At 44.6% G+C, this 12,218-nt stretch overlaps 1 protein-coding gene across 1 annotated transcript in view; it reads right to left on the minus strand.

Annotated features, from left to right (window-relative positions):
• Positions 1–8,238: 8,238 nt before the first annotated feature.
• The window catches only part of LOC129853478 (hexokinase-2-like), a 58,887-nt gene continuing 54,907 nt past the window's right edge, over positions 8,239–12,218 (minus strand). The window contains exon 18 of the mRNA XM_055919571.1: positions 8,239–10,479. Coding sequence (XP_055775546.1) covers positions 10,335–10,479 — 145 coding nt within the window. The 3' untranslated portion in view covers positions 8,239–10,334. The remainder of the gene's footprint in view (positions 10,480–12,218) is intronic.

Here is a 12,218-nt window from a genome sequence, read left to right on the forward strand (position 1 = left end):
TGGTAATATTCTAGTGGTAATGTATACATGTAAACAGGAGTAATATTGACCAGTAGCAGAATATATTGTTAGGTACTAATGGTAACAGCAAACAATGAACAGTAGAGTAGTAGTCATAAATCAAGTAGTAGTTATAAAGTAGTAGTTATAAATCAAATAAATGATCATATTCACAGCAGGTGTGAGGGGGCACAGTAGTTGTAAGCCATGCCCAAAAAAACTAGCCAAGATGCAAGTTCTGTGCATCCGTGTCTTCACATTCTTCGAAGGAGCCAGATGCAGCCAGCAATAGCTGAATATGTTTGGCTGAAAGAAGAGCACAGATGTGATAGCTTTTTCATCTAAATAGGTTTTCCTGCCAAAGGTTCAATGAGAATCTTTGTACAATTCATCCTGTAACAATGGTGTTTCAAACTGGGTGCATGTCACAAAAGATTTTATAGAAACATTTAGACAAGGACATACGTAGTCAAAAGGTGAGCAGATGGGAATTCATTCTCGTCAAGAATTTGATGAAACCCTATTGTACAAGAACACAGTTTGTAAGAGAGGCACAAAACACAAACCTAGTCAAGGCTAACCTGCTCAAACCTACCAATGTCATATCATTCTAAAACATGCTCTCTCTTGCAACTCACAAACAATACATTCATTACACTGCGGCCCTCATTATATTTGATCTAGGCCCTGAGCTTCTGTGCATATTGAGTGTGGCCATTGGTCTTCATTGAGGAAGTGATCATTAAAACATTCCCAGACTCCAGGGTAACAATTTACTCCACACAAATCTTCTAAAGATGTAACAATTAATGCCAGATATCACAGTTGATTAGGAAACGTATCATACAACCCCCAAAATGCCTGATAGGGTAGTTCCTGTTAAATTAGGTATACTGCAAGTAGCTCATTTGTAAGAGGAAAACATGATTAAGTCCACTCTCAATATGGCACACAGTATAAAAAGTTGGTCATTTAACAATGTCAGGTTATACCACGATACTGCTTTGTATCGATTCCTTTCACGGTTATTACGGAGTTTGGGACTCATACAGCACTATCCATGGTCTACACCGTTTCCCAACACATCATAGTGAACTTGGGGATTTTATACCCTTCAGTCCTCTTTCCATTCTGTTGCAGAATGGAATCTATGGTATTGGTATACTGAATCGTAAATATTTTGTTATGATGGTGTCTCGTTTACCCCGGACCATCATAAAATATTTACTTTTCAGGATACCAATACCATAGATTCCATTCGGCAACAGAATAGAAAGTGTCGACCATTCATTCTGACTGTTGTCTCTTAAAGTTTGTTAAAAGGGGAATTTGTAATGTTCTAACAGTTAAGGACAATGTCAGAGTATATTACTGCTCCAAATGGCATCTCCCACAATAGCATTACATTTTTATGCCCAAATTTTAAAAGATACTCTACATGCCAGATGGTGCAAGCTCTCTTAAGAATTAAGTAGGCATACCACTTTTAGACGATAGCCTACCTACATTATATATACACAAAAGTATGTGAACACACCTTCAAATGAGTGGATTCAGCTATTTCAGCCACACCAGTTGCTGACAGGTGTATAAAATCGAGCACACAGCCATGCAATCTCCATTTACAAACATTGGCAGTAGAATGGCCTTATTGAAGAGCTCAGTAACTTTAAAGTGGAGATTTCACCGTCATAGGATGCCACCTTTCCAACAAGTCAGTTCTTCAAATTTCTGTCCTGCTAGAGCTGTCCCAGTCAACTGTAAGTGCTGTTATTGTGAAGTGGAAACGTCTAGGAGTAACAACCACAACTGTGAACTGGTAGGCCACACAAGCTCAAAGAACGTGACCGCCAAGTGTTGAAGCGCGTAAATAATCTGTCCTCAGTTGCAACATTCACTACAGAGTTCCAACCTGCCTCTGGAAGCAACATCAGCACAAGAACTGTTCATCGGGAGCTTCATGAAATTAGTTCATGGCCGAGCAGCCGCACACAAGCCTAAGATCACCATGCGCAATGCCAAGAGTGGTGTAAAGCCTCTAAACCAGTGGTTCCCAAACTTTTTATAGTCCCGTACCCCTTCAAACATTCAACCTCCAGCTGCGTACCCCCTCCAGCACCAGGGTCAGCGCACTCTCAAACGTTGTCTTTTGCCATCATTGTAAGCCTGCCACACACACACACACAATACATTTATTAAACATAAGAATGAGTGTAAGTTTATCACAACCCGGCTCATGGGAAGGCAAGATACTCTGAGCGCAGACCAATCCAGAAATCTGGCAGTGGCTTCTGATTAAATTACATTTTCACAGAACCGCTTGCTGCAATTTTGATGAGGCTCTCTTGTTCAGATATCAGTAAGTGGACTGGAGGCAGGGCATGAAAGGGATAACGAAACCAGTTGTGCGTGTCGTCTGTTTTGGGAAAGTACCTGCGTAATTGCGCACCCAGCTCACTCAGGTGCTTCGCTATATCACATTTTACAATGTAAGCTTGAGTTCCGCTTCGCTCCACAGGTAGTATTACCATTCCATTTTCATTTTCATTACAGTACAACAGTTTGATTTGTTTGATCTTAGCTAGCTACATAGCCGTCTTTGTATCAAACATAATTGTGTAGTTATTGAGGTTCGCTAGCCAGCTATTTTCGTCCTAACGCAACGTAGCCAACACTGCTAGCTAGCCAGCTAGCCACCGAATAGCAGCATTGTAGAAACGAGTGCATTACAACGGAACGACTTGATTAGTGTAGTGTTAGCTGGCTACACAGTTATCTTTGCTATCTTTGATTTGTTTGATCTTAGCTAGCTACTTAGCTGGCTACATAGCCGTCTTTGTATCAAAGATAATTCTGTAGTTATTGAGGTTCGCTGAGGTTCGCTAGCCAGGTATTCTCGTCCTAACGTAACGTAACGTAGTCAACCCTGCTAGCTAGCCAGCTAGCCACCGATTAGCAGCACTGTAGAAACGATTACATTACAACGGAACGACTTGATTAGTGTAGTGTTAGCTAGCTACATAGTTGTCTTTGCTATCTTTGTATCTAAGATAATTGTGTAGCTTTGAGTAATTATCGGTTAGCTAGCCAGCTATTTTCGCCTGCTGCGCTGCCGTCCTCCTACCTAGCCAACACTGCTAGCTAACACTGCTAGCTAGCCAACTTCTACCGAATAGCAGCACTGTAGAAACTTACATTACAACGGAACGACTTGATTAGCGTAGTGTTAGCTAGTTGTCTTTGCTGTCCTTGTATCCGAGATAATTGTGTAGTTTAGAGAAATTTAGAGAAATTGTCGAGGTTACCTAGCCAGCTTCACTTTCAACAACGCAGCCACTGCTAGCCAGCCTACTTCACCAGCCAGTAGTACTATATCATTTAGTCAATAAGATCTTTTATTTTATTTTTTGCAACGTAAGCTTAACTTTCTGAACATTCGAGACGTGTAGTCCACTTGTCATTCTAATCTCCTTTGCATTAGCGTAGCCTCTTCTGTAGCCTGTCAACTATGTGTCTGTCTATCCCTGTTCTCTCCTCTCTGCACAGACCATACAAACCCTTCACACCGCGTGGCCGCGGCCACCCTAACCTGGTGGTCCCAGCCCGCACGACCCACGTGGAGTTCCAGGTCTCCGGTAGCCTCTGGAACTGCCGATCTGCGGCCAACAAGGCAGAGCTCATCTCAGCCTATGCGTCCCTCCAGTCCCTCGACTTCTTGGCACTGACGGAAACATGGCTCACCACAGATAACACTGCTACTCCTACTGCTCTCTCTTCGTCTGCCCACGTGTTCTCGCACACCCCGAGAGCTTCTGGTCAGCGGGGTGGTGGCACCGGGATCCTCATCTCTCCCAAGTGGTCATTCTCTCTTTCTCCCCTTACCCATCTGTCTATCGCCTCCTTTGAATTCCATGCTGTCACAGTTACCAGCCCTTTCAAGCTTATTAACATCCTTATCATTTATCACCCTCCAGGTTCCCTCGGAGAGTTCATCAATGAGCTTGATGCCTTAATAAGCTCCTTTCCTGAGGACGGCTCACCTCTCACAGTTCTGGGTGACTTTAACCTCCCCACGTCTACCTTTGACTCATTCCTCTCTGCCTCCTTCTTTCCACTCCTCTCCTCTTTTGACCTCACCCTCTCACCTTCCCCCCCTACTCACAAGGCAGGCAATACGCTTGACCTCATCTTTACTAGATGCTGTTCTTCCACTAACCTCATTGCAACTCCCCTCCAAGTCTCCGACCACTACCTTGTATCCTTTTCCCTCTTGCTCTCATCCAACACTTCCCACACTGCCCCTACTCGGATGGTATCGCGTCGTCCCAACCTTCGCTCTCTCTCCCCCGCTACTCTCTCCTCTTCCATCCTATCATCTCTTCCCTCTGCCCAAACCTTCTCCAACCTATCTCCTGATTCTGCCTCCTCAACCCTCCTCTCCTCCCTTTCTGCATCCTTTGACTCTCTATGTCCCCTATCCTCCAGGCCGGCTCGGTCCTCCCCTCCCGCTCCGTGGCTCGACGACTCATTGCGAGCTCACAGAACAGGGCTCCGGGCAGCCGAGCGGAAATGGAGGAAAACTCGCCTCCCTGCGGACCTGGCATCCTTTCACTCCCTCCTCTCTACATTTTCCTCTTCTGTCTCTGCTGCTAAAGCCACTTTCTACCACTCTAAATTCCAAGCATCTGCCTCTAACCCTAGGAAGCTCTTTGCCACCTTCTCCTCCCTCCTGAATCCTCCTCCCCCCCTCCTCCCTCTCTGCAGACGACTTCGTCAACCATTTCGAAAAGAAGGTCGACGACATCCGATCCTCGTTTGCTAAGTCAAACGACACCGCTGGTTCTGCTCACACTGCCCTACCCTGTGCTCTGACCTCTTTCTCCCCTCTCTCTCCAGATGAAATCTCGCGTCTTGTGACGGCCGGCCGCCCAACAACCTGCCCGCTTGACCCTATCCCCTCCTCTCTTCTCCAGACCATTTCCGGAGACCTTCTCCCTTACCTCACCTTGCTCATCAACTCATCCTTGACCGCTGGCTACGTCCCTTCCGTCTTCAAGAGAGCGAGAGTTGCACCCCTTCTGAAAAAACCTACACTCGATCCCTCCGATGTCAACAACTACAGACCAGTATCCCTTCTTTCTTTTCTCTCCAAAACTCTTGAACGTGCCGTCCTTGGCCAGCTCTCCTGCTATCTCTCTCAGAATGACCTTCTTGATCCAAATCAGTCAGGTTTCAAGACTAGTCATTCAACTGAGACTGCTCTTCTCTGTATCACGGAGGCGCTCCGCACTGCTAAAGCTAACTCTCTCTCCTCTGCTCTCATCCTTCTAGACCTATCGGCTGCCTTCGATACTGTGAACCATCAGATCCTCCTCTCCACCCTCTCCGAGTTGGGCATCTCCGGCGCGGCCCACGCTTGGATTGCGTCCTACCTGACAGGTCGCTCCTACCAGGTGGCGTGGCGAGAATCTGTCTCCTCACCACGCGCTCTCACCACTGGTGTCCCCCAGGGCTCTGTTCTAGGCCCTCTCCTATTCTCGCTATACACCAAGTCACTTGGCTCTGTCATAACCTCACATGGTCTCTCCTATCATTGCTATGCAGACGACACACAATTAATCTTCTCCTTTCCCCCTTCTGATGACCAGGTGGCGAATCGCATCTCTGCATGTCTGGCAGACATATCAGTGTGGATGACGGATCACCACCTCAAGCTGAACCTCGGCAAGACGGAGCTGCTCTTCCTCCCGGGGAAGGACTGCCCGTTCCATGATCTCGCCATCACGGTTGACAACTCCATTGTGTCTCCTCCCAGAGCGCTAAGAACCTTGGCGTGATCCTGGACAACATGCTGTCGTTCTCAACTAACATCAAGGCGGTGGCCCGTTCTTGTAGGTTCATGCTCTACAACATCCGCAGAGTACGACCCTGCCTCACACAGGAAGCGGCGCAGGTCCTAATCCAGGCACTTGTCATCTCCCGTCTGGATTACTGCAACTCGCTGTTGGCTGGGCTCCCTGCCTGTGCCATTAAACCCCTACAACTCATCCAGAACGCCGCAGCCCGTCTGGTGTTCAACCTTCCCAAGTTCTCTCACGTCACCCCGCTCCTCCGCTCTCTCCACTGGCTTCCAGTTGAAGCTCGCATCCGCTACAAGACCATGGTGCTTGCCTACGGAGCTGTGAGGGGAACGGCACCTCAGTACCTTCAGGCTCTGATCAGGCCCTACACCCAAACAAGGGCACTGCGTTCATCCACCTCTGGCCTGCTCGCCTCCCTACCACTGAGGAAGTACAGTTCCCGCTCAGCCCAGTCAAAACTGTTCGCTGCTCTGGCACCCCAATGGTGGAACAAACTCCCTCACGACGCCAGGACAGCGGAGTCAATCACCACCTTCCGGAGACACCTGAAACCCCACCTCTTCAAGGAATACCTAGGATAGGATAAAGCAATCCTTCTGCCCCCCCCCCCTTAAAAGATTTAGATGCACTATTGTAAAGTGGCTGTTCCACTGGATGTCATAAGGTGAATGCACCAATTTGTAAGTCGCTCTGGATAAGAGCGTCTGCTAAATGACTTAAATGTAAATGTAAATGTAATGAGTTCATTTGCACACAAAAAATCATACAATGATGGAAAGACCTGTGGGTTGTCCTTAATGCGGACAGGAAAGAGCTCCAACTTCTTAACCATAGCCTCAATTTTGTCCCGCACATTGAATATAGTTGCAGAGTCCCTGTAACCCTAGACTCAGTTTATTCAGGCGAGAAAAAACATCACCCAGACAGGCCAGTCGTGTGAGAAACTCGACATCATGCAAGCGGTCAGACATGAAAATTATGGTCAGTAAAAGAAAACTTTAAGCTCGTCTCTCAATAAAATAAAAGGTAACACTTTGCCCCTTGATAACCAGCACACTTCTGTATGTTGTATATGGTCGGTGCCCATATCATTGCATAATGCAGAAAATACAGGCGAGTTCAGGGGCCTTGCTTTAACAAAGTTACCCATTTTCCCTTGTAGTGTCCAAAACGTCTTCCAAGCTGTCAGGCATTCCCTTGGCAGCAAAAGCCTCTCGGTGGATGCTGCTGTGTACCCAAGTGGTGTCAGGAGCAACTTCTTGCACGCGCGTTACCACTCAACTATGTGTCCCTGTCATGGCTTTTGCACCATCAGTACAGATCTTGACCACCAAAGTCCATTTGATGTCACAAAGCTGTCCAATACTTGAAAAATAACCCCTCAAGATGCCTGCCAAGTCTGTTGATTCATCCAGCTGTAACACATAATTCACTGGCTAGTATGCAAAGCAGTAATTGTTTTGTTTCCTAAGATCACCATGCGTCTCCTGCCATGTCACCATGCATCTCCTGCCATGTCACTGATGCGTCGTGAAACAGTGTTGTTTGATGAAGTCATTATCTGTATAGTTTTTTTGGGCCTTTCCCCCCAGCATTGTCCCAGCCATATCTGCGGCAGCAGGAAGAACTAAGTCTACCACAATAGTATGGGGCTTGCCTGTCCTAAGCCACTCGGTGGCTCACCATATAAGACGCTTCTAGCCCCTTCTTATTAATGGTATCTGTTGCTTTTGCTACTCGAAAGTCATCTTTATTCTCGCTCAAAACTCCCATGGCTTATTTTTGAAATTGTCATGTTTAGTTTCTAAATGTCTAAAACAAGAATGGTTTCCCGCGAGAGAGTAACGGTTAATGTGACTGGATGTTAATTCTTTGACTAGGCTACCTGTATTTGACATTGTGTTATTTCGCGCAACACTAGATGGTTTCATTTTATTTTTGGCTGAGGCTAATCAGGCGAGGAAAAAAAAAACTCACCCAAATGTAAAGCCCCGTTGGAAAATATAAATGTACTGTTTGAAAATGTGAAAAAAAAAGTGAATCACATTTTTATTTGGCGTACCCCTGATGGAATACCTGCGCTAAACGTTTGACACACTAGCAGAGAGAAGTCAATTCATACAAGCACATTTGTTTCAAAGTTACCCTTTCTTACTTTCTTGCTTACCTTTGTCCTTTGTCAAAATGAGGCGAGGAGGATGCGAGCAGTCGTTAAACCAATTGTAAATCTACCATGTGCACTTTCTCTATTCCCCTTTCCTCCATTCCTCGCATCCTCTCTCGACTCCTTCTCAAAAGGTCAAAGGTCCCCTCAGGTCCACCTTCTCCTCTAATACAGTTGATAATATGGAAAAAGCCGAAAGAAATGTAGATTAGAGCCATGGACAATCATTATTTAATTTTCTATTTCACCTGCAGACAAACCAGGACATACTCTAAAATAAGGTGTATTCCAATCGATATTTGTCTGTTTGAATTCACAATTTAGCCTCACTTCTAGACTCCAACTTTTCATTAGTTAGAGATTTATTGAAACAATACATTTCTTAAATAAATTAATGTACCGTTCTAGTTCTAACAGAGTGTTCTAGGCATTAATGGACTTGGTACATAATAAGTACGGTATTGAGGCATATTCTGTTAATGGGGGGGAAGTACTATTGGAATCTGTTAAAATACTTTAGCTGTGCTTGATTGAGCTTGCCTGTTGCAATGGTCCCAAAAGTCCCAAAATTTCCAACTTAACCCACCTGGCACTCCAGGTAGAGTAGAACAAAAGCTCAAACGTATTTGAAAGATTTCAAATATGATTCTGAACCCAGGTGTGGTTTCATTCCTAGTACAGCAGTCACCATTCTGAAGACGAGCTGTGTTTGAATACCCATACGAACATACTATATTTAATGAGTATATACACACACTGCACACTATTAGTTCATTTTAATATAGTGTAAACAAACGGTAATCCTTTCAGTTGAGCGTACTAGTGCTTCGCCTGTCTACCTGAAGTTGATACTGTTGCTATGCAACCTCTTGCTAGCTTGTTAGCATAACAAATGACTAGCTAGACATTTTACGATTTTGGGTGTGTTCGTAAATTCAATCCGTTGTCCGTTTGTAAATTCTGAGCTTTTCTATCTCAGAGCTTTCAAGGAGTAGGGATGATCCGAGCGTTCGGACCCCACAACGGCAGTCAAGCCCCCAAGCTAACTGGCTAACTACTGGCGAACACAAATGAGACCACCTCACTGACCATTTTACTCATCCTAGCCGAGTTGATTATGCTGTTTTCATGTTATCCAGCTGCTGGCAATAATTTAATTCCGCTTTTTTTTTTGCTGACGTTTACTGACACCGGTCATATTCAACGAGTGTTGAGCATTCATAAAATGTATCTATTATTCTGTGCTCTGGCACACGCAGACGAGAGTGGTCTGAAATCAGAGTAGATAGCTAAGAATGATGTGCATAATAAAGTCCATAATGTTGGGTAGATAGATAGCATATAGGTAATATACTGCCTGGCAACTTCGATGTATTAGTAACCAACTAATGTTAGGTAACTAGCGAACATAACGGTACTGCTGTAATGCTATGCGGTTTGTAAGGATAGCGTGGCTAACAAATTGTCAGCCAACATATAACTTATTTGAAAAGCCATGACTTTATTACATTGATCAACATTTTCACATTTGTCATCATTAGTTAAAGCAATGAATTTGTATCTGCTCTCGTCGGACTTCGGCTGCATATTTTCCACCATTTTCTTCAAATCTGAAAAACGTTGTGAAGCCACGCTCATTTTCTGAAGAATTGCATTATGGGGCCCTAAAAGCACAGAAATAGTGTTCACTGCTTGTATACTTTGTATTTTGGCGAATTTAGTACGACATCCGGGAACTTTTGGCATACTAACTCCATCCATACTATGACCAATAAGCATACTACATACTCAATTTATGTCACAAAAAGTATGGTTAGTGTGGTGAGTATGGGTAATCGAACACAGCTAAGGTCATCAATATCACTGTCACATTTCACGTAAGAAAACAGAATCTCTGCTTCTGTTCGGAAACAAAAACATATTCATAACTAAAATATTTAATTCTCTGCAAGTCCCTTTTCAACATGGCCCATCAGCCAAGTACTTTCTATTACAAACACACACCAGAATCAAAAAACTGTAAAAAAAAACAACGCAGGCTGTTGGGAACATCACTACTTTTGATTAACAGATGCGATGAGGCACAGCAAATCTCTAAGTAAGAAGTCCGTTGTGCTCCTTTTCCAGTATCCCTTTGTCATCCTGTGCTGTCCCTGTTGTGACCCCGCCCATGCCTGTGTCCCAAATGGCCCCCTATTCAGTACACTACTTTTGAGCATAGGACACTGGTCAAAGGTAGTGCACTATTTAGGAAATAGGGTGCCAATTGGGACGTAACCCTTGTTCTCTGCATCCCCAGAGCCCCTCGCTCAGCGCTGTCCGGCGTCTCGGATGCGACAGGCCACCGCCGTGATGAGAGCCGCCCCCTTTCCACTTCCGTCCTCTGATTGGAGGAAAGTGACCTCGCACTGAGGCGCCAGGTCCCTGACCGTCTCATGCATGATGCTGGAGAAGCTGTGAAGAGGAGAGATAAGGAGTGAGATCAGAGGCATGTTAGAATGTTCTTACTGAGAATAGACAATGGACCAGAAGCTGCAGGGAATGAAGGGGAAGTGAGTTCATATGGCCAGGGACAAGAGAATGAGGCAAACCCATAGGCAGATGTACATGCAGGCACTGTAAAAAGGTGCTGTTAAAAGGTATGAGGCTAGACTTATATATTTATATCATGTTACATCCTTATTCTTAAATGGATTAAATTGTATATATCAACATATACACACAATGACAAAGCAAAAACAGGTTATACATTTTAGCAAAATGTTAAACTGACATATCACATTTACATAAGTATTCAGACCCTTTTACTCAGTACTTTGTTGAATCACCTTTGACAGTGATTACAGCCTTGAGTCTTCTTGGGTATGACGCTACAAGCTTGGCACACCTGTATTTGGGGAGTTTCTCCCATTCTTCTCTGAAGATCCTCTAAAGCTCTGTCAGGTTGGATGGGGAGCATTGCTGCACAGCTATTTTCAGGTCTCTACAGAGATGTTTGATCGGGTTCAAGTCCGGGCTCCGGCTGGGCCACTCAAGGACATTCAGAGACTTGTCCCGAAGCCACTCCTACGTTGTCTTGGCTGTGTGCTTAGGGTCGTTGTCCTGTTGGAAGGTGAACCTTCGCAAAAAAGTCTGGAGGTCCTGAGCGGATCTCTGTACTTTGCGCCATTCATCTTTCCCTCGATCCTGACTAGTCTCCCAGTCCCTGATGCTGAAAAACATGCCCACAGCATGATGCTGCCACCCCCACGTTTCACCGTAGGGATGGTGCCAGGTTTCCTCCAGACGTGACACTTGGCATTCACGCCAAAGAGTTCAATCATGATTTCATCAGACCAGAGAATCTTGTTTCTCATGGTCAGAGTCCTTTATGTGCCTTTTGGCAAACTCCAAGGGGGCTGTCATGTGCCTTTTTACTGAGGAGTGGCTTCCATCTGGCCACTCTACCATAAAGGCCTGATTGGTGGAGTGCTGCAGAGATGGGAGAACCTTCCAGAAGGACAACAATCTCCACAGAGGAACTACAGAGCTCTGTCAGAGTGACCATCGAGTTCTTGGTCAAATACCTGTTTTCGCTTTGTCATTATGGGGTATTGTGTGTAGATTGATTAAATACAAAATAACCTCATAAATTTCAAAATAAGGCTGTAAAGTAACAAAATGTGGAAAAAGTCACAGGGTCTGAATATTTTCCGAAGGCACTGTGTGTGTGTGTGTATATAACACAATCTATTTATATCTCACACCAATTAAACTCAAATTCTTATCATTATTGAAAGGAGATTAGGTTTGTAAATGCATAAAGAAACCATGTGTAACATTTTAATTAACTACATTGATGTTTGCATTTTACCTATGTAACCACAAAATGGAAACCATGGAAACAGCGCCTCAAAGAAAAACTTCTGTTCGAGTTTCTCAATGTTTATCCTTTTGGCACCCACTAATTTTATTCATAGATTCATTAAGATAAAAGGGAAAAGTAAGAGCAAAGGGTATAAACTAAAACTACCAGCGGCCTGCAGTTAACGTCTGCACCCGTATTTTAAAAAAGTGTACGAAAAACAGTGCTGATCTAGGAGTAGAGTACACCCAGTTCATATGTTTTTCATTGTAATCGAAAAGGTAAAATCCTAAAATCAGCACTCGTACTCTGAGACGATTCATGAATACAGCCCCTGGAGTATAGCTTT

This window comes from Salvelinus fontinalis, chromosome 4 (assembly GCF_029448725.1).
Source record: "Salvelinus fontinalis isolate EN_2023a chromosome 4, ASM2944872v1, whole genome shotgun sequence".
NCBI classification, from domain to species: domain Eukaryota; kingdom Metazoa; phylum Chordata; class Actinopteri; order Salmoniformes; family Salmonidae; genus Salvelinus; species Salvelinus fontinalis.